At 36.7% G+C, this 23,269-nt stretch overlaps 1 protein-coding gene across 2 annotated transcripts in view; it reads left to right on the plus strand.

The window, feature by feature from the left end:
- ERC1 (ELKS/RAB6-interacting/CAST family member 1) overlaps positions 1-23,269 on the plus strand; it is a 299,516-nt gene that overhangs the window by 118,453 nt on the left and 157,794 nt on the right. For both annotated transcript variants that reach the window (XM_075051104.1, XM_075051105.1), the window contains exon 12: positions 9,185-9,378. In XM_075051104.1, the coding sequence (XP_074907205.1) occupies positions 9,185-9,378 (194 nt within the window). The remainder of the gene's footprint in view (positions 1-9,184; positions 9,379-23,269) is intronic.

Here is a 23,269-nt window from a genome sequence, read left to right on the forward strand (position 1 = left end):
ACTCTTTTCCTAGCTTTTTCTGTCTTGTCTTTCCCAGCCAATATGCTTTGTTTCATTTTGTTTTTCTAATCTGGGAGAGACCAACTAGTATTAGAACTTGTTCCAGCAAAGATGAGTGGATTTTTGTCTGTCTGCATTTCCAGTGCATAGTTTTTCTCCCTATAGATGTTTTCCTTATTTGAAAGGGATCAAGGTTAGAGAAAAGAAAGAGTCCAAAACCATATGTTAACAAACTGCCCCTTGGTGCAGTTCTAGGAACTTTTCATCAGTGAATGTTAGCAGTGATTCCCTGCCAGGAAAATACCTCGAGATTCAACAGGCTCACTCAGAGGATGTTTTTTTTTTCTGCTGTGGTGTTCTTCCTTCAAGTTCAGGAGGATAGTATCTTTCAAAAGACAGGAAAAAATGACTGAATGAAGTGTTGACCCAAATTCTATGTTTCCCAAGATTTAGCTCGGCTAGTCTAATACAGGGTCTGATGCTTTTTATTTTTGTGAACATGGATTTCCTGCCGCAACTGGAAATATTACTGATAATATTGGTAGATGAGAGAGAAATAGTCTTTTTTATTCTCTGCTGATGATTTGGTTTTGCAAAGAAGGGCTGATAAATGATGTATTCAGTATAGAAACTCAGAAAAAAAGAGGCTACCAGGAAAATCAGGATGTCTTGTAAAAATAAAAGTAAAAACCCAGCAATTGTGTTCATTGGTCAGATAGTGTCAGTTACTGAATTAGTTTTCTAAACCATTTAGCTGTCTTGCAATTGATATAAGTGAAGCACTAGAAATTAAAGTCCTGCTCAACCTGTAAAACTGTCATCTGTAAACCCAAACACAGGACTACATTAAGTATTTGAGGACTGGACAAAACTATTAAACTGAGAAATCAAGATCAAGTTTGGAACTTGCACGAGGGTAACTCTCCATGTTTCTCATGTTTCAAATGCTGGTAGTAATGCATGTTAAAACCACAAATTAAGATTCTGTTGTCTTAGTAAATTAATGTCACAGCTATTATTTTAAATTCTTTTCTTGTTGCATCTTTTCTTTTTCTCTCCCACACTGTTCCTATCCCCGATTTTTCCCATCTTTTCCTATCTTCTTTCTCCCTTTAGCACCCTGAAGTTTTATTGAGTCAGCCATCCAAGCCAGTAAGTGTCCTGGCAAACTGAGAGGCTATTGCCAACCCCATTTAATTTTCTGTGTTGCATGTGTATTCACCTGTGCTTTTATATCTGGGCCAACACACAGTATGTTGGTGAATTGCTTTAGTAGTGCTTATGGATAGTATGGATACAAACAAAATGCTATAGTATGTCTAACCAGTCATGCTCAAAAAAGCCTTCTAAGATGCTTTTACAGTTTGGCTGTGTTGGTCTAACTTTGTTTTTGTTTGGACAGCTTAATATTGTGCCAATGTTTTTGTTTCCCTTTGTTGCTTGCTTGAAGTGTCCTGTGTCTTTTCTTTCATCTCCATTGTCCGTGCATTTTCAGAGCTAGAATGTAGAATTTCTATGGAAATCAAGCTTCCTGAGTGAAAGTATTCTGTAACACCATGTACAGCAGCGCATTAGAAATAATAATTAAGTTATGGCAAGTAAAAGATTGCTTAAAAACTTGTGTAACCATTAAGCTCACTGGTACTGTCAGTTTAATTTTAGATCCTATTACCAGTCTTCTGTTTGATGTCAAAGAGCACTCCTTTCAAGGAGCGTTTGTATAATAATATCTTGACACCGTAAATTATGTAATCCAAGGTGGTTTTCATCAGAGATTTCTCTTGTGACTGTGTGCATAAAAAAATCGTGTTACAAAACTTTCAGGGGGCTGATACCTATGTTACTCTTGTCAATGTTCAGGGTAAATGTAGCTGTCTAGCCTGACAATCATTGTCTGATGGTCAGAGAATTGCTGGTGCTTTTAATAGTTAAGTTTTTGTCCCATCGCATATTAGAAATTATTTTAATAGAGCAGATAATACAATGCATTTATGGGACTAGATTTGTGAAAAGAGTTGTGGGGTGCGATAGGGAAAAGCGTTCTGTTAGGACTATCAGAAATAACAACAAATAGTCAACTAGGGCATAAAAACTCTTACACTGCATTTTGAGTTATTTATTGTATGTAAAAACAGTCATTAATAAATATTCTAAGGTATTTGGTGCATAAAGATCAGGAAAAAATAACATAATTTTCTTACAGAATATAAGATTAGTGGATATGGCATTTGAAGGATTTCATTATTTAGTATTTCATGACAGAGAATATTTTTTTCCCCAAAGGTTTTGTGTGTTCAGGTATGAATAGCAGACTCAAGACTTTTCTGGTACATTGATACCTTCCCCCACTTTAAAATAATTTGCCAGCCTCCTAACCTCTAGATTGGACTGGTACAGTCCATAACTAAACTTGTTTAATGCATCCTATTAAATAGATTCTTTTATCAATTGTTTATGGTTTTGCAAAACCTTTTAAATCTCTTTGCTGAAGTTTCTTACATTGTTTGATTCAGTCTGAGATTTTGTCTGGTTTTGTGTCTTTTTGAAAGAAACTCTCAGCCACTGTTTTCAGGGAAAAATATAGACATATGTTGGTTTTAATCTTTTTTTAACACTAGTAATTTTTTATTAAAAGATTTGGTCCTTGTACCAGATATTTTTGATGCCCCTGTTTAAATCCATCTAAATTGGTTAAAGGTTAAATGCATTGTCTATTTGTACATGCTCAGTAGAAAGATAGATTTAGCAATGAAACTTCCCAAAGGTTCCACCTGAAGTGGTTATACCCCAACCTGAAGAGGGAGGAAGACCTTCCCATTGTCTCTCTGTATTGCCACAGCCTCTTCTAGGTCTGGTCGTTAGAGCAGGCAGCAGCAATACTAAGTAGACTATTCACCAAATACCGTGCTGGTTCCAAGCAGCTGCTTAATACAAATACAGCAGGAGCAAGAATCAGCATCTCGGTGTGCAGAATGGGTCAGGACAAATAATCTGTTGGGTATGGAAGCCAGTACTGAAAGTTAACCACTGGGAGGAGAAAAACAGGTTGGATTTTGCTGGGGGTATGAGTGGCTCGGATTACCAGGAAAATTGTACTGAACCTGGGACTCGGGGAAGACATGGTATGAGGAGGGGGTTGCATATGCGCAGAAGACATGGGACTGCAGGTACTGTTGGATAGAACTAACTGTGAAAAAAAATATCCCCCAAACCTGAAAAAAAAGTGGCAGGAAAAGGATGAGGAGAACTGGTAGATTAGTGGAATCTGCCTGAATAAAAGGAGTGGCATTTGAATCTGTCTAAATAATGTTGATAGAAGGTTGGGGAGACGAGATATAGTTTTATGACAATGTCAGCATCATCTCATGCAGTGGAAGGTTGGAGGGGTTTTCTCCCTGATTTTCTTATACCTAAAAAATTAAACTTACCTACTCTACCCCTCCCAGAATCCTTGTTAAGGTAACATTCATTTTGAAAAATAAAATATCCAAAAGCTAGGAAATGGCCAATGCAACATTGTGTGGCCTTTCTTGGTTTTTGTTGTGAGCTAGTTGTTATAACATTTTATAACTAGATTACTGTCTGCAGACTCTTGCAGTCTTCAATATTGCTTGACAAATGCTCCAAGAATGAGCCAGGGATATATAAGGAAGATGATAATCATCTAGAGAAATCAGATGATAAAATATTTTTTTTTAAATAGTAGGAAAGCATTGAGTGAATAAGGCAGGATATTTTTGCATCTCCATTTTTCACCTGCACAACAGGTATAATAATGCATCCTCATTTCCCATTGGTGGTGTTATGAAGTGGTTAGTTACCATTTGCCAAGAAATAGCCTACAGTCATGATTAGCATGATAGAAAGAAAATCAGAAAAATACTCTTTTTTCAGTGTCATTTTGTAATTTAGAGTAAACGAGGCATAGAGCCATACACTGAATATCAAAAAACAAGTACTGAGTATCTGATCATTACTTTAGTAAATCCTTTCTGTGCATTGAATGAAGCTCTGTTTCTGTAAAATAGTAGATTCTGGTCAGCTGAATAAAGCCTGGTTCAGAGGAAGCATGGGTAGGGGGGGTTGAAGGATGCTCGCAAAGGCAGCCGTCACCTCGGCATTTCCCCCATCTTTGTACACTTTTTGTGTTGGTGTACATCCAAAGAGAGCAAATTGTTAATGTTTAATAACAACTATAGGAACTCACATCTTTCTGAAGAGACCACTTTTTTTCAGTAATGGCTTCTCTCAAGGCATCTTACTCTTATTTAGGCTTTCAGCTGCCTTTATGAAATTATTCCAACCAAATATTTGCTTATTCAGTGACAAAAAATTACAGTCATGTTAACAGAAACTAACCATTTAATAGATTTTGTCAATAAGAAGATAACAAACAACTCTTTGTGACAGATTCAATTTTTCTGGTACATAGTATATCAGAGAATTCACTGAGCCTTTTACTTCCAGTATAGCCTTTTTGAAAAGTTCTGTTACCGTACATGGTGTTTAGAGCATTGGAACTAAAAGAGGAACAAGTCTGGTTGTTTTTCAAATTTATAATTTTGTTGAAACTAATAAAGACACAATATAAGGCAGCACACATGTTTTATCATTTGAATCCCTGCTTTCAGGATAGGGAAAATAAGGAAAAAGGTTATATGTGTTTGTCTTTTGCAGCAAATAGTCATATATTTTTGTATTTGTGTGTACATTTACTATTTTTAAGAGATGTGAGGCATACTTGGAGGTAGGAGGGTGGATTAAAATGGGATTTCATATTCTTGGGAACTTCTACTTTGTGGCCAAAAGTTCTTGGCAACATTTGTATGTGAAATGTTAAACTGAATTTACTGTCTCAATTCATAGGTAAAAGTAGAAAGTGTTTGCTGTGAATTATTCGCTGTTTGATTTAGTTAATCTTTTAGGAATATTGATTTAGAATCTTAGTCATAATGTTTGGAATTTTTATTTACATTTTAGAACTTTTAAATTAGATCTGTGCTATTGTTTTCTTCCCTGCCTCGGGCATGCTTTAAGCTGCATAAGATTACCTTTTCTCTTAGTAAAGAGTTTTTTGGCATGAGAAATATCAGCTTAGAAAACTCTTTTTAATGCGTTTTGTCTTCCTCTCCTCTCCATCTGTAAATAGTGGTTATTTCTGTGAAACATTGGTCATCTTTATTTTAGTTGTAGAAGTTGCCTTTGTCATCTGATTTTCTGTGAAAGCAATAGAAGTTATAGTACATTTATTTGAGGAACAATCACTCTTTCTTTTATTCTCTAGGTACCTGAAGCACTCACCCCATCACTTACCACATTCCAGATGGGAAATGATGGCTAAGAGCAGAAAAGCAGAAAGCTGTTAAACCACCTCTTAGTTTATAGTCCCCCTTAAGAACTTTGAGAGCATATCCAGAGTAGTAAGCTTAAACTGCTCTTGGTCCTGAACCAGTTAGAATTTGAAATTGAATGCACGCTAGCAAAGATTAATACTGATCAGATGAGCTGTGCGAAAAAACACGGCTTGAGAAGATGCTGCTTTCTAGCTAAAATGTGACTGTGTTTCTTATGCAGATCAATGCAGAACTAAACATGCAAGTTTGTGCTCTTGAAAGTAGCTTAAATAGACCTATTTGAGTCCACACTGGAACAGACATGGAGAGCTAATGACAGGGTCAGTAGTAACACTTAAGAGGTTTAAAATAGTCTGTAATCAGTTAAACTCAATGGTCTATGTAGACATACCTTATTTCTCATTTGTCAGAGGAGAAATGCAATGTTCCCTTCACCCTAAGCAAGCTGCTTTTTTAATTTACTTAATTTTTATCATACTTTTATACATTTTCACATTTGTTTGTAACTATATTAAGAGGTTGCAGGTTTAGGAATACTATCTCAGGCAGAGCTAAGAGTTGAACCTATCAAAATGTGCTTCTTATAGTCTCTTAATACAGCAGAAACTGTCTTAGTGCATTTGTCACCTTATGTTTCGATTCTGTTTCGAAAATGAAATTACTGCCTTATTTTGGAAATTTTGTACACCTTTGGTGAGTGGGGGAAGTTGTATGTGGTTTTTTGACTATGAGTATAGGAATTCATTATTTGTGTTTAACTTTCTTTTCGATTTAAAAAAAAAAAAAACAACCAACAAACCACTGCTGAATTATTTTGCACAATGTTGCATTGGGAAGGTAGCCAATTTCATCTGTTCCAGATCTTGATGTGAGTTTGTGGGAAACCTCTAAATGCATTGGTTTTCTCTCCTATACAATAAATGAATCCGGTAGGATTTTAGATATGGTCATGCAGCACGTATTTTGTACACAACCCACTAAATGGACCAAAGTCACTCAGTTAGTAATTCACAACTCAGGAAGTGGTCTCCAGTTTACACCATATCACATAACGTTCTCTTTGTGTTAGGTGAAAGTATCCATGCTTATGTGCGTTATATACAAATAACATGTGTTACATGTCTTAACTAATAATTTATGTTGTGTAAATAGCCCTTTCATTCTATAAGAACCAGACACACTGACTTGTTGGCTAATTTTCTAAAAAAGAAAATTGATTTCCTTTTCTCAGTAGTGTCTCTTGGGTTGTTGTGGAGATGCTTTTATTAGCACAGAGTAATATAAATCAGGACGGTCCTGACAGTAGAATTGCATTAGGTCTTATAACTTACTTTGAATTAGAGAGTTTAGTAATCCAGGCTAGCAGCCTAACTTTGGTTTAGCTTTTTTTAAAGAAGTTTCTTGATTATCTGATTATGTATTTTGGATGACTTTAAAGAGCCTGGAGGAGTATTTGTTAAAACAAACAATTTTAGATGTTGGAAACATATCTGAATCCAACGCAGAAGAATTCAGGTTCTGTGTCTGGTGAAAACCAGACTTAACTCTATACATAGTGTCTCTTAGGAGAATATCGATGCCCCCCCATGGATTTATAGATGTCCCCTGAAAACAGTATTCCCAGGTCCTGCAAAACAGTATGTGGGAAGGAAGGATGGCATTTTGTTTGAAGTTTAGGTATAGTTGAAAAGGAAATGAAATCAAGTATTTCAGATTTCCTGCAGGCTGGAAATCCCAATAAGGCATTTCAGGAACACCCACCACCACTCTCCTTCCAAAGCAAAGTATGTTCCCTGATGCTTGTAGCTGTTCGTGGCACCGACGTGCTTGTCAGTCTCATCACTGCAATGTCCTCCTGGAGTCTGCATCATCTTGGCAACATATTAATTAGACTTCTACTTGCTGTAGAGAGCCCTTTCCAAGGGTATGTAATTCGAAGTGCTATTGGGCAGTAAGGAACCTGGAAGCATTGGCAGCCCTAACTCCAAAAGGCTTCTCAAAAGCTTCCAGGCTCACCGGGGATGCACTCAGAGCTGAGTCTCAGAAGCTCAGGAGCAGGATTTTCAGACTTACAGCTCAGTGACAGAGGAGTGGTGGGGTTTGAGTTGAAAGTCACTTGGAAGTAGGGAGCATTTTAAGTCTTTCTAAATGCATTGCCTCAGGAAAGGGTTCTGTTCTTCCAGGGTCTATGGTTGTCAGGCACTCCTGCTGAGATCTGCCTGGGAGACCTGGGGATTGCCAGGCATTTTTTTCTAGGATAAAATACTGTGCAGGTTATCCAGCTTTCTGGAATCTCTGCTTTAAAAAAAAACAAAACAAAAACAGTTTAGCATCAACCCTCAGGCAGGACCTGCAGGGCCAAGGCCTTGGAACATGATGTGTTCCAGTATTTGGGAAACCAAGATCCGTCCCAAGGTCATAGTCCCAGTAAAGACAGGCATCAAGATGTTCTTCAGTCCTAGAATATTCTGCTCCGAGATTCTCTTGGGTTTCACTAGAATGTGGCCTTGGCTTTAACAGAGCTAATTAAAACCAAGAGACTTCAAGGCAAAAATGTTGGGGTCAATGAGCGGATATTTTCCTCCAGTCTTATTTTACTGAATAACTAAACAGATTTAGCCAAGTGTATTTTTGCTGTTTGGTTCTTTGGAAGCAGCAGCTTCTAACCCCGAGTTTCATGCTGCTGCAGTTCTGTCCAATTGCCTTTAAAATCAACAGAGTCCTGTACTATTGGGTTTAGACTTACTGAGCTTTGGAGCAGAATATTGGCAGCTTGTAAAACAACTTTCCGCAGCTTGTACACATGGGGGGAAAAAGTCTGTAGTCTTATCTTCTGGTTTAGGTTTGTTTCAGAGAAGAGAAAGGCCCTGAGTTTGCAGGCAGTCTTGGTCAGCAAAATAACTCCACCAAACCTGCTATTCACTGACGCAAATTTGAGCAATTCTGAAATACCTTTAATTGATATCAAATAGCAGTTCAAGATCCAAGAGCAGAGGGGCAGGGGGAGAATGAAAAGATAATACTTAGTCTGCTGGTTTAAATTACAGCATAAATACTGCCTCTTCTTTGTCTCTAATATGCTTGGGAACTGTTGTATTAATTTTACAAAAAAACCAGTGATTTTTATAACAAACCGAGCCATTTTAAAAAAAAAACAAACCCCAAACCAACACCTTCTTTGTTAGAGTCATTTATCCTCAGTCCTCTGATGTTTTTGTCCCCATAGCCTGAAAAATCGTATTTCCTAGATAACTAAGCAAAAATAATTTCAGTAGGTAGCCATACTCATGTTAGTCCTAGTCTGTACAGCTCAGATAACTAGCAAGGATTTCAGTACATCAGCACCATCTGTGCAAATCTGACACTTTGCATACTGACCTAGTTATTGAAGGCTATTAACCTGTGATTTGTTTTTCTAGATTATCTAGGTTAAAAATACCTTGGATAACTAATTCTACACTGTTTCAGAAGCATATTTTAGGAATTTTTATACCCACTCACACTTACTTTTCTTTTTCTTTCCTTTCAAAGAAGTTTAACTTTTTTTGTATTTTTACTTCTTTCTTCTATTGATTGTTTCAGACCAAAAAAATCACCTAAATTTTTTTAGACTGAATTAAAAATATTAAATTTGTTTCTAAATTTTTCTTTTCCTAGAAAGTATTTTCCCATACTTAAAAGTAGCATATGCACTGTATATTTATTTCTGTGTAGTAATTAATATTGCCGTTTTGAAATAGATATCTAGATAGTGTTTTGCCGTTGTCATAGTATCTGTAAAATACATACATGTGAATGAAGTGGTTTTTTCTTGAACCTTTTTCTTACAGGCTCATGAGGCAACACTGGAGGCTAGGGCCAGCCCAGAGCTGAGTGATCGTATGCAGCAGCTGGAAAGGGAGGTAACACGGTATCGGGAAGAATCTAGCAAGGCTCAAGCTGAAGTGGATCGTCTTCTGGAAATCTTGAAAGAGATGGAAAATGAGAAGAATGATAAGGATAAAAAGATAGCAGAACTGGAGAGGTGAGAATGGTATAAAGTTACTAGAGGAGCAAAAGAGCTGGTTAAAGTTAGAGATAACAGTCCATTTTTCTTGCCTTAACCTTAGAGTGCCTGTTTTGGGAAAGTCTGTTTATTCTGCCTTCATTCCTATATTTTGGTAGATTGTAAGCAAAAAGGTGTCTTACTGTGTGCTTTCATTACCTGGCTGCTCAAAAACAGGGCTGATACAGATAGAACTAGAAGGGTAGATAGAGCTGTAGGGGAACGGAGATGGTAGGAGAAGTTGCTGATGCTGTGGTGTGTTTGGAGAACAATTTGTTCTTTTGATTTAATAAATTCCTCAGGCATGGTTGTCCAAAAAACAAATAAGAAAAATGACTTTTAAGAGCTTGTGATACTAGTTACTCAGGTACTTCTGACAAGTGGCATTGAAAGTCTTTGTGCTGGTAGGGACACAGGTAATCTTTGGCTTATGTGAAGCCAAATGAACAGTTTTGCTTTTGTCTAAATGAAATGTGATTCAGCACTTTTCAGCATTTTTGATCTTTCTGTTGGAGCCAGGATGCTCAAATATTTTTTTCTAGACTTCAATGTCCCAAACAAAAATTATAATTTATTATGATTCCATGACATTTGTATCACAAGTATAAATAGTAGATCTTGGGAAAGACCTGAAACAGATTCTGTTTTCTGTCACTTTCTTACCTTACAGTGGGCCAAGAGAGAAGTTCCTAAGCAGTAATACCTGTTTGGGTTTTTTTGTTTACTTCACCATTTGCAGTGAAGAATCCCTAACTTGGAACAGCAAAATGGAAATTTTATTATTCCCATTTTCCTTGTGCCAGAATAGTCTTTCTAATTCTATCTTATGACTATTTAACTGCTCTGCATTTAGTGTCAGGAAGATTAGGGCAATTAAGTAGAGGACATTTCAGGTTCTACATGATGGCAATGGTTATTGTTCATTGACTTGATGATAGGCAAATTATGAACCCCTCTGAATGATTTGAAAAACTTTTCTAAGAAGTCCATTCTTGTTTGCTTGAAAGTGACAGAGCTCTGAAACAGTTCAACTTGTCATCTGGGTTTCTTCTTTCTTTGTGACTGTAGGCGGCATCGTGATAGTTTTCTTTAAGTTGTTGTTTTATTTAACCAAAATTCTCTACACCTGTGATGTAAGCTTGAACACCCAAAAGTGAGGATATGTCCTTTTTACCCATCTTCCCTTTTTTTCTAAGTGATATAACTTTCAGCCCATTGATACATGATGTATTCAGCAGAACATTCAGACAATAGGTTGATAGAATAGATACATTAAGTATAGACATGAAAAAGCTAAATAGCAGTTACAAGTCATGTTTGTCCGTGTTATTTTTTTCAGTCCCTTAGAGGCACCCATCTCAGGCATGAAGTTTACCACATCACCATCTTAGGGCATGCAAGTTGACTAGGGATCAGGGTATAAGCATCAAACGTCTATTAGAAGTAAGGTATGGGAAAGAAATATGTTCATAGTGCCTTAATCTTTTCTGTGTACAGAAATAATTGCTGTTTAGGAAAAGCAAGTCAGAAATATTCATTCCTCAGCCTGATTGCTAGAGAAGATTGGAATGGAAGGAGGAGAATTTTCTTATGCACGCTTTTAATTCAAGTCTGATTTTTTTTATTACATTAGCATTCAGAAACTCTAATCAAGATTGGGACTTGTGGTGTCAAACCCATAAACACATATAAATGGCCTATAGTCAAAAGAGTTTATAGTCTATAATGCAAAAATAACAAAGAGGAGAAATGAAGATGCTCCTCCATCTCTTTTACAGATAAAAGCATTGGCACCCAGTCTTCAAAGAGTTAGAAAGGAACTTTGTCTTTGAAAAGATGCAGTTCCAGAAATCTGCAAAGCAATTATTGTTTTTCATGTTACTGTGGTAGATTCTTGTTGTTTCAGTCACAGGCCAAACTCTTACTATATCAATGAAAGCATAAAACCCCCAAATGACTGGACATCATTCTATAACAATTTGGTGAATACTTTGACTACTCAATATTATCCGTTCCTTCTTACCACCTAATCTTCACTCTTATAAAAAAATAGAGCGGTGGTCTTCTTTTTTTCACTTGTCATCTTTTCTACCAGTACTGAGATAACATAGAATATGTCTTCTTTTATTTCTAGTAATTAGAATAAGTATTTCAGTTATGTCAAAGAAAAGACTACTTTTGTTATTATGTGATCGCCAGCAGCTCTGTAAATCAAGGGGGAAAAAAATATCTAAGAATATTCATGTTCTCTAACCACTGTAAGTGGAAATGGAAAAGGTCGTCAAGATCTAGAGACCTAAGGTGCATACTGTTAGTGTGGTGAATTAGCAAAGTATCAACATCTGAAATTATTTTTCGTGGAACTGTAATATAATCACAGCACTGGAGAAAAAGGTAGAAGGTTTCAGATACTGTGTAGTGAGGTTTTAACTAGTAATTTCTCTTTTTCTGAATAATTGTTGAAATTGCTGTTTGGCCTTAGTTGTTTTCAGCTGCTCACCCAAACCCCTATTCCCTGGAAGCTTGCTTTCTCCTTGTGAGTTTTTACACAAAGCAGAGATTTTAACATGCCTATTAAATGTATAGGTTGGTCCTGGTTTTATCTACCATGCTTGTTTATAAAGTATTCTTTCATGGCTGAAGTGATATATCCAGGCACACTACATGGATATTTTAGAGCTAGAGTCTTGGTTTCCTGAAAAGAATAGATAATTTTGCCTTGTAAAAGTCCTTCCTAAACTGTGGTCCATGCAGAGCGAGATAGAAATTATCTTGACTTCTAATGCTTCTACAGCTGTTCAAATTGTTCTGCACAAAGAAGAACCCTAGTGCTTGCAGAAGCATTTGTCAGCAAGCAAAAAAGTGAATATTTCTGTGCCTATCAGGAACTGTTATTATTCCATGTAGAGCAAGATGAGAAGAAATAAGTCATATTCAGAAAATAACTGTACTAAGAAAAATGGGATTTTTCAAAAGAGAGAGTCTCTCCCTGGAGTTTTCCCTTACTAGTTATATGTGACAACTAGACCATACGTCGTCAGGAGAAGAGAAATAGTAACACGGTTTCATCCATAGAAGAGAAGAAATGAGTCACCTATTAGGGAGGTATGTATAGGGGAACAGAGAAGGAGAAAAGGTAGGAGGAGAGGAAGATGAAATGGAAAGCAGAAAACTGTTTCAATGATGGCAAAGCTGCCTTCAGCTCAAATTAAAATAAAGAGGGAAATGCTTCCACTCTTGAGTAACGGGTGCAATTACTGGGTGGGAGGTGTTGTTTTTCAGCTGTGAATGGGTGGAAAGATATCAAAAAATAATGTGTTAAATATGGTGCATGCTATGCAAAAGTTTGAAAAGTACTCTGGAGTCAACATGAGATTGAAAGCACAACCTCATTAATTTATATTCTCTGTGGGCAGGATTTTGCTTTTTCTCATGGGAAGGCGGGCCATAAGTTCACATTTCTTCCATGGGTGAACAGCCCTATAAGTTTTGTTTCTGTCCCCGAATTGTGGTGTTGTAGAGGGTTTTGTAGCTGTCTGGTTATTCGCTTTCTTTATAACTAACTGTTTGCTTTTTGTATTGCCATTCCATAATCTCCTGTCTCTCTGTAACTTTTCATTTTGTGTTTTGTTTCCTTCCTTGCTTTTTCTTTCCGTTTATACTGTCACGTCCTGGTTCCACGAGTTGTTTTGTTTTGTACGTGCGGGGGTTTTTTTGACTATGCCTTTTCTCAGAAAGCACGCCTCCCGCAAATTGCACCCTCCCTACCAGGTGTCGGTCCCTGCACCGCAACACGTAGGGGGGTTTGTGTGGGACTTCCTGGGAAAGTGAGTGCTCTATAAGGCTTCTGTTTCCTACGGGGTGGAATGTCACCGCTGGCTGCCCGGCTGCTGCTGCTGCTGCTGTTTGGGTCTGCTGCAATTATGCTTTTTTTCTTAGGTCAAACAGGAACTAGTTATGTCAAGTACAAGCTCTAACAGTTTCTGCGTTCAACTCGTGTCACAGTGGTTATGACCACAGTCCAAAGGAGGTTTGCTGCTATTCTCCCTGATTTAAACTCGACAGAAGCTGTTGCTTTTTATTCTAATTCTCTTGCTGGGTTTTATCTTTCGTTCTAATTTCCGCTATCAATTTTGCCTGAACCAGCTAAAACTCAAGTGGTCTAAAATATGTCATTGATAGAGGTCAGTATTGACTTATTCTTGAGTTTTATTGTGTTTGTTACCCTGTAATAAGAAAAAGAAAAAAAGAAGAGAAAAGAAAGAAAAATAATGCTAATCATCTGGGACATGGCCATCACAGCCTTCAGATGTGTAGTTTACACACAGAGGCATTTGTGTGCATATATTCTGCAACTAAGAACTGACTTTGTACTTGAGAGGTGGCAGTAAATATATATGTATATGTTGCTTCAGAAGTAAGCACTGAGTGAATATATATAGAAGTCCTGGTTCCAGTTACAGACTTGAAATTTATTTTAATTTGGCATGCTCGCTATATATCATAGGTAGTCCTTGTAAGGACGTAAGGCACTATCATTTTTTTTCTGATGGGAACTTGACTTTGATTTGGGAACAAAGGAGGATAGTACTCAGCTTTGGAATGCCAGCAGTCCCCTTAAGGATAGCTGGAAATGATGGCTATTTTAAGAGAGAGATTTTGGGGCGTTTTCTAAAAAGAATTTAAGGATGCCCTGTTCAAGAAGAAACTTTCAAATATTTGATGTGGAGCAGCCAAAAGGTATACTCCTCATCTTATATATTTCTTCTCAACAGTAAATAAAAATAAAAGTTTAAAAAACATGGGGTGATCTCAAAGGAGTGCTGACAAATGCAGACAGTAGAAGTATCTTACTCTGTATATCTTTAAGACAGTGATATGTTCGTGTAGTGGTCTGTGAAGGATAGATGGAGAGAGAAATTAACTGCATGTTCCATCAACTTTATGGTTTCCTAGAATAGTGTAAAGGAAACTGTACTATGCCCTAAGCTTAAGTCAACAATTTGAAGTTGAAATACATATTTTCATACCACTACTTGTATCTTACAATAACTGTCTTTGGTTTTCAAGTTGGTTGTTTCTGTGAATTTTTAAATAATTTTTTTAGAGAATTCCTAAACAAGAACCACATCAGGGCATATAAGTAATTTAAAGTAAAAGGGTCATTGTCATCTTAAAGAACAAAAGGTTTTTTGTAAAGTCATTATCATCACCATTAAAGTTAACCTTGAGAGATGGTATGACTATAATTCTGTGTTATCATAACTCATTAAAGTCGTCCAAAAATAAATTGAACTCTGATTCAGGCATAGGAAGAACTGAAATAATTAAATATTACTTTAAAATATTTTAATCCATTTTGGTACATAAATCATAAAAGCAAATTGAATATATTTATCTCATGGTATTATTACAAGGCAGAATTTGTTGTTGTGTTTCTCATCCACTTCCCTTAAAAGTCCATAGCTTAAGTGAATATAAAGATTCTAAGTTTAATCACTCAAAACTTAGGACATCCCAAAATGAAGATTGCCATGTAATTTTAATTCACCTCTTATGTAAGCCTATGTATCACAGTAAAGTGATACTGTCTTTAACCATATAAACAAATTTTTTCCACAAGAATACTGCCTTTGGTGTGTGAAGGACATAGCTGAAATTGTCCCCAGAAAATCCTGGGTGAGGCTGACACCTGCCATGGAAAATTTCAGCACAATTTGTTAATATTTGGCAAGCAACTGAGAACAAGGTTTTGTAATGGAAAGAAGTGGTCAGGCCTGTAGTTAGTCCAGCTCCACCTCTGAGCACACAGATTTTCAGAATTTCCAAGCTGGGAATGAAGAAGTCATTTCTTTCTTCTCAGTCTTGCTTTTTCTTCATACAAAATGAACATTACACCTGAAGTCCCACATCACGTTTGACAGAGGAAAAAAAGAATATATTTTCTATCAACATAACTGCTCTAAACAGATAAGAATGTAAGATGGAGGCACCTTTACTTCACAGGTATTTAACTTCAGACATTTGAAAGCATGCCGATTTTCAGAAGGCAAGTGTCTGCCCTCTGAAAGTCAACCTTTGTTGAAGTGTCTTAAGATCAACACTCAAACTCACTAATTGCTTTTGAAACCTACTTCTAAGAAAAGAAAAGAGAGAGAAAGACACTGCCAGTAATTGCAGATCCATCTGTAGAAAGCACCAGATAAAAAAGCCATCATAGTGCTTTTATGGTGACTTCTCAATCCATCCTCACCTTTTTCATATAATGGAATATCCTTTTTCCATTTGTTCTTTATTTCACTGTCTTTTATTTCCCATTCTCTCCCTTTTCCTGTGTTTTGGGAGAAACTGAAACTTTGTGATATTGCAGAAACAGCTGTTCTAAAAAACAAGGTTAAAGAACCTCAGTTCCAGCCCTTGACATGGTGAGAGGTCAGGGCTGGTGCAGGCCTTGGCTGAAGGAGCCTGCTGTGCTATCCCATCGTTGAACCACCTAAGCCTGGGTATTTGCCCTAGTATTGTTTCCATGTTCAGGCAGGCAGGACTGACACTATCAAACAGCGATTCATCTCTACAGAACTGAGTACAGACCGTCTCCTTTTGTTAAATTCAGCAGTGGGCTGAAAGCTTGGTTTGTCTACTAATCCAAGACTAAGGATCTAATATTGGATCCTCCAAGAATGACGCTACACTAGAGAAATATTTATGAGTAATGAGAAGCACCGATTGTGAACTTTTTTGAAGGCTTCTTTTCCTGCCAAATTTCCTGTAGTGTTAAAGTCCTGTTTGTTTTTATTATTAAATCAAGGTAGTTATCAAGCATTCCCTCTCATGCCTAAGTTTATTATCTGTAATTAATATAGGACTTGTCAGCTGATGATTTGTACTCTGCCTGCATTGTGGCAATGATGGGTTTTATTTAGTAAATATCTCCTAATCCAACTGCTAGATCAGTAGAGTGTAAGAGCTATGATATAGTTAAAATAATTATAAAACCAGAGGAGAAAGAACATCATCTAAATAATGAGCCTAGTTTGCGTATCAGGGTTGCATTGGTACCTGCCTTGACTACATCTCTTCAAAGCTGTTTTGTGGCTTTGTTTCAGTCAACATCTTTGAGCAATATGAGGATATCCATACTCACAAACTAAACTCCTTACATTGTCTTGGAATACAGAAAGAACAAAAGGAAAATCCAATAATCGCCAGTAGGCCAGTGAAACTGCAACATTAGTGCTCCATGGCCATGGTCATGTTTGTGCTCTCAGATCCGTGCATGCATGTGCACAGGGATGCACACACAAATCTCTCTCTCTCCTCTCTCCATCTCCTCCCATGCCTCTAAATATCAACTAAAAAGAAAGGAAAAGACCAGCCATCATTCTTTTTATCAAGAAAAGGTGTCAAAAGTGGTAAACATGAATAGCCTTTCTGCTTTGACTGACACAAGGAAGATCAAGTGCATATTATTCTCTGTCAGACTGCTTTGAAGGAACAACAAAGTAGTAAATATACACAATCACTCACTGTCAAACAAGTGAAATTCAAAGGTTGACTAGAAATCATTACACAAAATTTTTCCTAAGTACATCTGAGACTAATGTAACAGACTCATTCCACTCCCTGTAATATACAAGCATGTGGAAACAACTATAGCTGGAATAATCAACAGCTTTTTAAATATATATATATTTCTTAATTAAAATACTAAAGTGTTCCCATGTCACCAACTTTTTTGATCTGCACCCAGCAATCAGATTTAAGTCAGCAATATTTTAAAATTAATGAGATGCCATTTTAAAAGAAAATGGATTTCTGCGAGACTACCATTTGGTGTTAACAATTGTATTGTCTCCCTGTGTGACTGTTGCATCGAAGTAGACAGTTAATGGGGCTGGGCAGAAATGCTGCTACTGGATCTTGTAAGGAATGCTGCAAGTGTGTGTTCTTGGTTGAAGGGAAATAGCGCAAACTAAAAACTATTATTTTGCTCTGTAATGAGCATGTCTCGGTATGTATCTGATCCTGCTTGCTTGGGGCTGCTTCCTGGGGCAGATGCTTGCTCGCTGTTCTGCTCAATTTCACTGATGTAGCCCTGTGTGCTGAGGCTTCACCTCCAGTCTGTAGCAGATCTCCATTGACTTCCTAATAGCTGGCAATTTCAGGTGTCTGCCTTGTTTTCAGTTTGAGTGATAGCACAGTTCCAGATTTTTTCTAATTTTAATGTGCTTTTGGACATCTTCCTCATTTTTGTGTGGATAAATGTTATGATTATTCTAAAAATCCACATTTTTAAAAAATATTTTGAAACCCTGTAAAAAAAAGATCAAAAAAAGGGGAAGAATTTATTCCATAACAAAATGAAGATGTAGCAGTAATTTTCCATTCAAATCCTGTGCAGCTGGCTAAGTAATACTTCTATAGCATACAGAAAATTGCAAGTGACCTCAGCATAGCATTTCAGGTACTGTTTTGCCTTCATCTTGTGCCAGCAAAGGATGCTACCTTTAATAGCAGTTGAAAGAACAGTATGGTTTATTGAAATTCTACAGAGCTATTCTGAATTCTAGCCTGTACTTTTTTTCACTGTTAATTTGAAGAAACAATATCACAACATCATTAAAATAGAACCAGGAATTACAAAGGGTCCTGAAACACAAAATGAGAAGTCTTAAACTTTCATAATCTAAATTCAGTAACAGTCATTAAAAAGTCAAGCTTTTTTCCCCCCTACCTTATTTATTCCCATATCTAACCAACTTTTTTGTTCCCTTTTGTTAAATTGTTTGACCAGTCATAGGTCTGCAGCTCAGCTTAGAGAGTGTACTCTTGGATTTCAGTCAGAATTGTTAGTTACAAGCTTTTCTATATGAATTAACTGAGACTTTTGGAACATTATAACTTCAAGATCCAAAACTGAGATGTGGTATTTGGCATTTTGCAAGTCTCATCTTTCCCAAAATCCCCAAATAACACAGCCTTTACAACAGCTGTCCTTGAAGAACTTGATTTGAAGAATGTTAGTTTAAAAGCCAAGGAAAAGTATCTTTACACTAGTTTATCTGTTACAGACCAACAATACACTTCTCAGCTGTACCTCACCCTGAAACCCCTGCTTATACAAATTCAGTATCCTACATTGTTGTTTGTAAAATTTATGCCAGAAATAAAGACTTCATTTACATGGTTCCATATACCAAGAGTAATAAAGCATATAGTATTTAGCCTATCCTATAGAAATATTTTTCTCCAGACCATATCCTGCCTTTTTAGAGTGAAATTTTGCCATGAGAGAAGTACAATGTGTTGTAGAAGCCAAATTGCCACTTTGGACAGAAGAACATTTACTTTTTCTCTCTTCTATTGACTGAAAAAGAATGAAGTTTAAAATCAGATGAAAAAGATCTGTATTTATGGCTCCTTGTTGACTTACCTTGCTGTTATCAGTGAAATTGACAGCAGATGCCTATGAAAAGGTATTGGAGATATTTGGGGGAAAAAACAAAAAAAGCAATAATGAACCTATGGGACCTCATGTTATACAGGGAACTCCAGCATTTTGTCTTGGTCAGTGCTGCTGTTGAATGATGTTGGAGAGAACTGTCAAAAATATGCCTGTTTGGTCATTATTGTTTTTAGATTGCACCTTATATGGGAGAATTAAGACAGCAACACTGCAGGAAGAAGAGGCAGATGCTTTTTTTGTTTGTCTTTGGAAGGGTGGCTTCAATGTCAAAATTAAGAAAGATGAACTTTTAGTTTTGACTGGTCTTCAGGTCTTAAAGACTTTACTCCATCATTGGGGTTTTTCTCCGTTCTATTTATTCCCTTTTGACAACTCTGGGTCATCTGCAGGAAAAGTGAAAAAAAAATGTGTCTTGCTCCTGGAGGGAAAATAAGTCCCTGGAAGATGGCATAAAGGAACACATTAGGGCTCATCTCAGACAATCAAACTCCACATTTTCAAAATGTTAGTTAGAATTCTGGAAGAAGGATACTTGCTAGTGATGTGATGTAAATCCAGAGTTTGCTACAGTTGGCTTATTTCCCTTTTCCAAGAACTGTTACGTATTGGAGACTATTTTCTCTACAGAAAGTTGCCTCTAAGTGAAATGGTGTAATCTAATGTAAAGGTCTGTTTTTCTTTTTTTTTTTTTTTTTTAATTAGATGTCTATAAAACATGCAGCTCTGTGTTTGTGAAGGATTGTGTGTCTGTGTGTCATTACCTGATTTAGATCTGCTTGTTTTGTCCTGTATTCTTGATCTGCCTTATCTCTGGACACTGTTTTCACAAACTCTAACTCTTTTTCTTTCGCATCTCCTTCCTGGATTTGCTGCTTCCTTCAGCCTCACCTCAAGGTCAGTATTCACTTTTAATAAGGCTGTTTACAAGACTATTGTCTATTCAGCTAAAATTGAGATCTCACAGAAGATTGCACATCAAATGACATGATCTACAAAATAAAAGATCAGAGATTTGGTTAAGTCTGTGTAGGAGGATGGGTTGGATAAGGTGCACATTTAGAAGAAACTTGTACTTGAAGGAAAGAATTTATATCAAACTGCTGTAAATCAATGTTGTAGTGCACTGGGAAGAAGGGGGAAGTCCTACCAATGAACCCTTTCAAGGAAAAAAACTACAGGAACAGGAAGCTGAAGCAAGACAGTTTTAATATTACTGGTTTTATCTGTTACTTCAAGAAGAAAAAAGATTGAACATTAGCCATATTCTTTGATACACGCTGTTGAGTGCAAAACTAGTTCTTTTAAAATACTAGTCATACATCCTCTAACTGTTGGATTTTTATCATTGCGTCTGTGTCTGAAACCTTGCAGTGATATTGCAGAACTAGTTTTGGTGCAGTTTGAGTGTTTTGTGCTGTCAGAAAGAACCAAGGACAGAGTGTTAAAGGTAAGTAAATTAGCAAGAGGATAAATTTGTTGAAAGCACAAAGTGATAAACTACTGAAAAAACCCTGCCAAGAGACAGCACGTTTTGAAGTCTTTCAGCCATGGATCTGGGTTTTTTTTGTATTTTGAAAGCAGTTGCTAAACATAGATTTGGGGATTTCAGTAGAGTAGCTAGGAGTAAATGTCTATGGCCTGTGCAATACAAGTCAGAGTACGTTATCTAATGACCCCCAGTTGCCTTTGATAGGCTCTGAAACCATTTTGGATTCTAGTCTTTGCTGATAAAGTCTGTTTGGTAGAAAGTGTCCATGACTCCTGATGAAGGAATGATTATAAATGTTTCAGGCAGTGTCTTTGGCCAGTAAGCCACTACTTAATGACTAAAGTTCTGAGTTATCGACCAGCATCCAACTTTTCTATTCTTAATTAACACTGTGAAAAATGTGGTGGCATGTGGAATCCCACGATGCTGCGATGCTGCTGATGCCTTTAAATTGTGTCAGTGTTCTGACCTTGGTTTGGCACAGACGTTGCACTTGTGGCCTTGGCTATGTATTTTCCTTCCTCCCACAAACTGGATAAAGATTGGAAGTTAATCATGTTGTTGTCCATCAATACCTTCTGTATTCAGTGTGTCATACTGGCATACTTGTAATTGCTGGGGAGAGGAGGGCTGTCCTTGAATGACCCTCTTTCTTCAGATCCCAAAGAACAGAACTGCCAGGAAGTGTTTCTGCCCTGTGAGCATTCTCCTCTGAAATACACATAGTGTCTGGCATGAACAGAACTGCTGGGGAGACTGTATTTGCTGGTCGCCACCATGAGTGGAGTTTGATGTGCTTTGTCTGGCAGATTAAGTCCTAAACGTTATAGAATCCATCTGTCAAAGATACTTCTGCTTCAATCCATATGGCTATAGGTTTTTATCAATACTTGCACCTATGCTGGAATTTGTGATGAACAAGAGGGGGGACTATTTCTAGGTTGTGGTTTGGATGTGTTTTTTCTGAGACCTGGCATGATTTCTCTTTCCCCAAACAATGTAACCATAACTTTTATTTCTCTCATTTAAAGTGTATTGTAAAATTTGGCTAGAGAAGTTACAGTTGTGGTTTGAGGTGGCCAAGTGTTAGGATCTTTGAAATGTTTTCTGATAAGATGTTAAAGAGACTTTCCATTCTGTCCTCATAGCTTCTTAGTGGGTTTATTGATTTTTTTTTTTTTAACTTTTTCTATTTTTTAAAATTGATTGCTATGATGGCTAGTTGCTGAGGTTTTCATATATTTGTTAAAATAAATCAAGAGTGTAAGGGAATAGGTGGAATAAGTGCTCTTGGAACTACAAAATCCCTGCTGGCCAGAAACACAATGAAAAGATTCTCCTAAGGACAAGCAGGAAAGTTACAGGGGTTGCAGTACCACTCATTTTCTTTCCTATGCATTTCAGTGTTTGCCTGATTACTGTTAACTGAGACATATGAAGAAATAGCTGTTCTGTGAAGTTATATTCTACATTGAAAGCTACTATGGGAGCCATAACTTTATTTTTCTCTTAATTGTGTAAAGCAGTTATTTTTTTCAGACATCAAAGAAAATGTGTCTCCTGGAAAATAACTGAATATGTGAAAAAAATGTGTTAGGTATGCCTGTCTTCTAGAAACAGGAAGAAATACTCTGAATTATATCTGTTCTCATCAAGAACAGCTTTGCTTACTGTAATCAGTGCAAAACCTCTGAATTTTCCGATCTGTCTATTAAGCTTTCATCATCTCTCTCCTTTTGATAAACTCAGTGAATCAGAACATAGTAGCATAATCTGCATCACTGTTGCTGTTATGACATGTACTGGCTGCTCAGTAGTCTTAAGAGCCTGGAGTGGATGTCATACTGATTCATAGTAAATGAAATAATCTTGGAAGGCGTGGGGATTAAAGCAATTTTCCATAAGGAGTTTTTGCTAAGTATCTGTTGATGACAGCTTTGAATAAAGAACTATCCAATGCTGAGTTCAAGAGTAACAAGCCAAATAACACTATTCTGGTGTCATTACCTGCAGCAGTGGAAAAAAAATAGAAAAATACCATGAAGTCATATGCTACAGTTCTTTTAAGTGGTTCTTATGTATACATGTCACAAAAGTTGAGATGGAAAAAAGATAACGAGACTGACAAAACCAGGTGCTGATGTGAGCAACTGCATACTTTCAAGGAAAGAATGAGCTATATTGACAAAGCAAAAGGAATATTTCTAGCTTCAAATTGGATAACAAACAGCTTAACTGCTTCAATTTTTTCTTTTTTTTGCATCCTGTCTGCTGAATAACATTGAACATGTTATTTATCAACAATTTATCTTTGTAGCATAGCACTGGAATAGAAAAATAGCTGGAAAGTAGGACAGGAGGCCTCCCGCAGGCAGCTTGTCTTTCGGTGTCCTGCTTTCTACTATCAGGTTTTCTAATAGTCTACATCACATGGTTAATTGTACTGTCTGTCATCTTTGAAGCAAGTAATCCGGATCTTAAGAGAAAGAAGTTTTCTCGATTTTTTGCTATACCAAAGAGAGTATGATGCAATAGGAAGTAATAAAAAAAACACTGTAAACCTTATTTCCACATAGCAAAGTGGCTTGGTGATTAGATGAGTGCAGGCTGGTGGCATGAATCCAGATAAAAGTCTGCTATGAGTGTCCATGTAAAATTAAATGTCAGCGTAGCAACTCAAGTGTAGCCTTATAAAATCAAAGTAAAAACAAAAAAGTAAATCTGAGGGGATTATTTCAGTCAATTTTCCAGAGTCCTAAATTTACGTTAAATGGAACATGTCTAACTACCAAAGAAATATTTAAAACATATCATCCTTCTGTAAGAAAATTACAGATAATATTGAATAGAAAGTTAACCAAATACAGGAAACTCAGGATACTATTCAGTAATTGTTAAAAAAAAAAAAAAGCAGA

This window comes from Buteo buteo, chromosome 19 (genome assembly GCF_964188355.1).
Source record: "Buteo buteo chromosome 19, bButBut1.hap1.1, whole genome shotgun sequence".
Classification (NCBI taxonomy): Eukaryota; Metazoa; Chordata; class Aves; order Accipitriformes; family Accipitridae; genus Buteo; species Buteo buteo.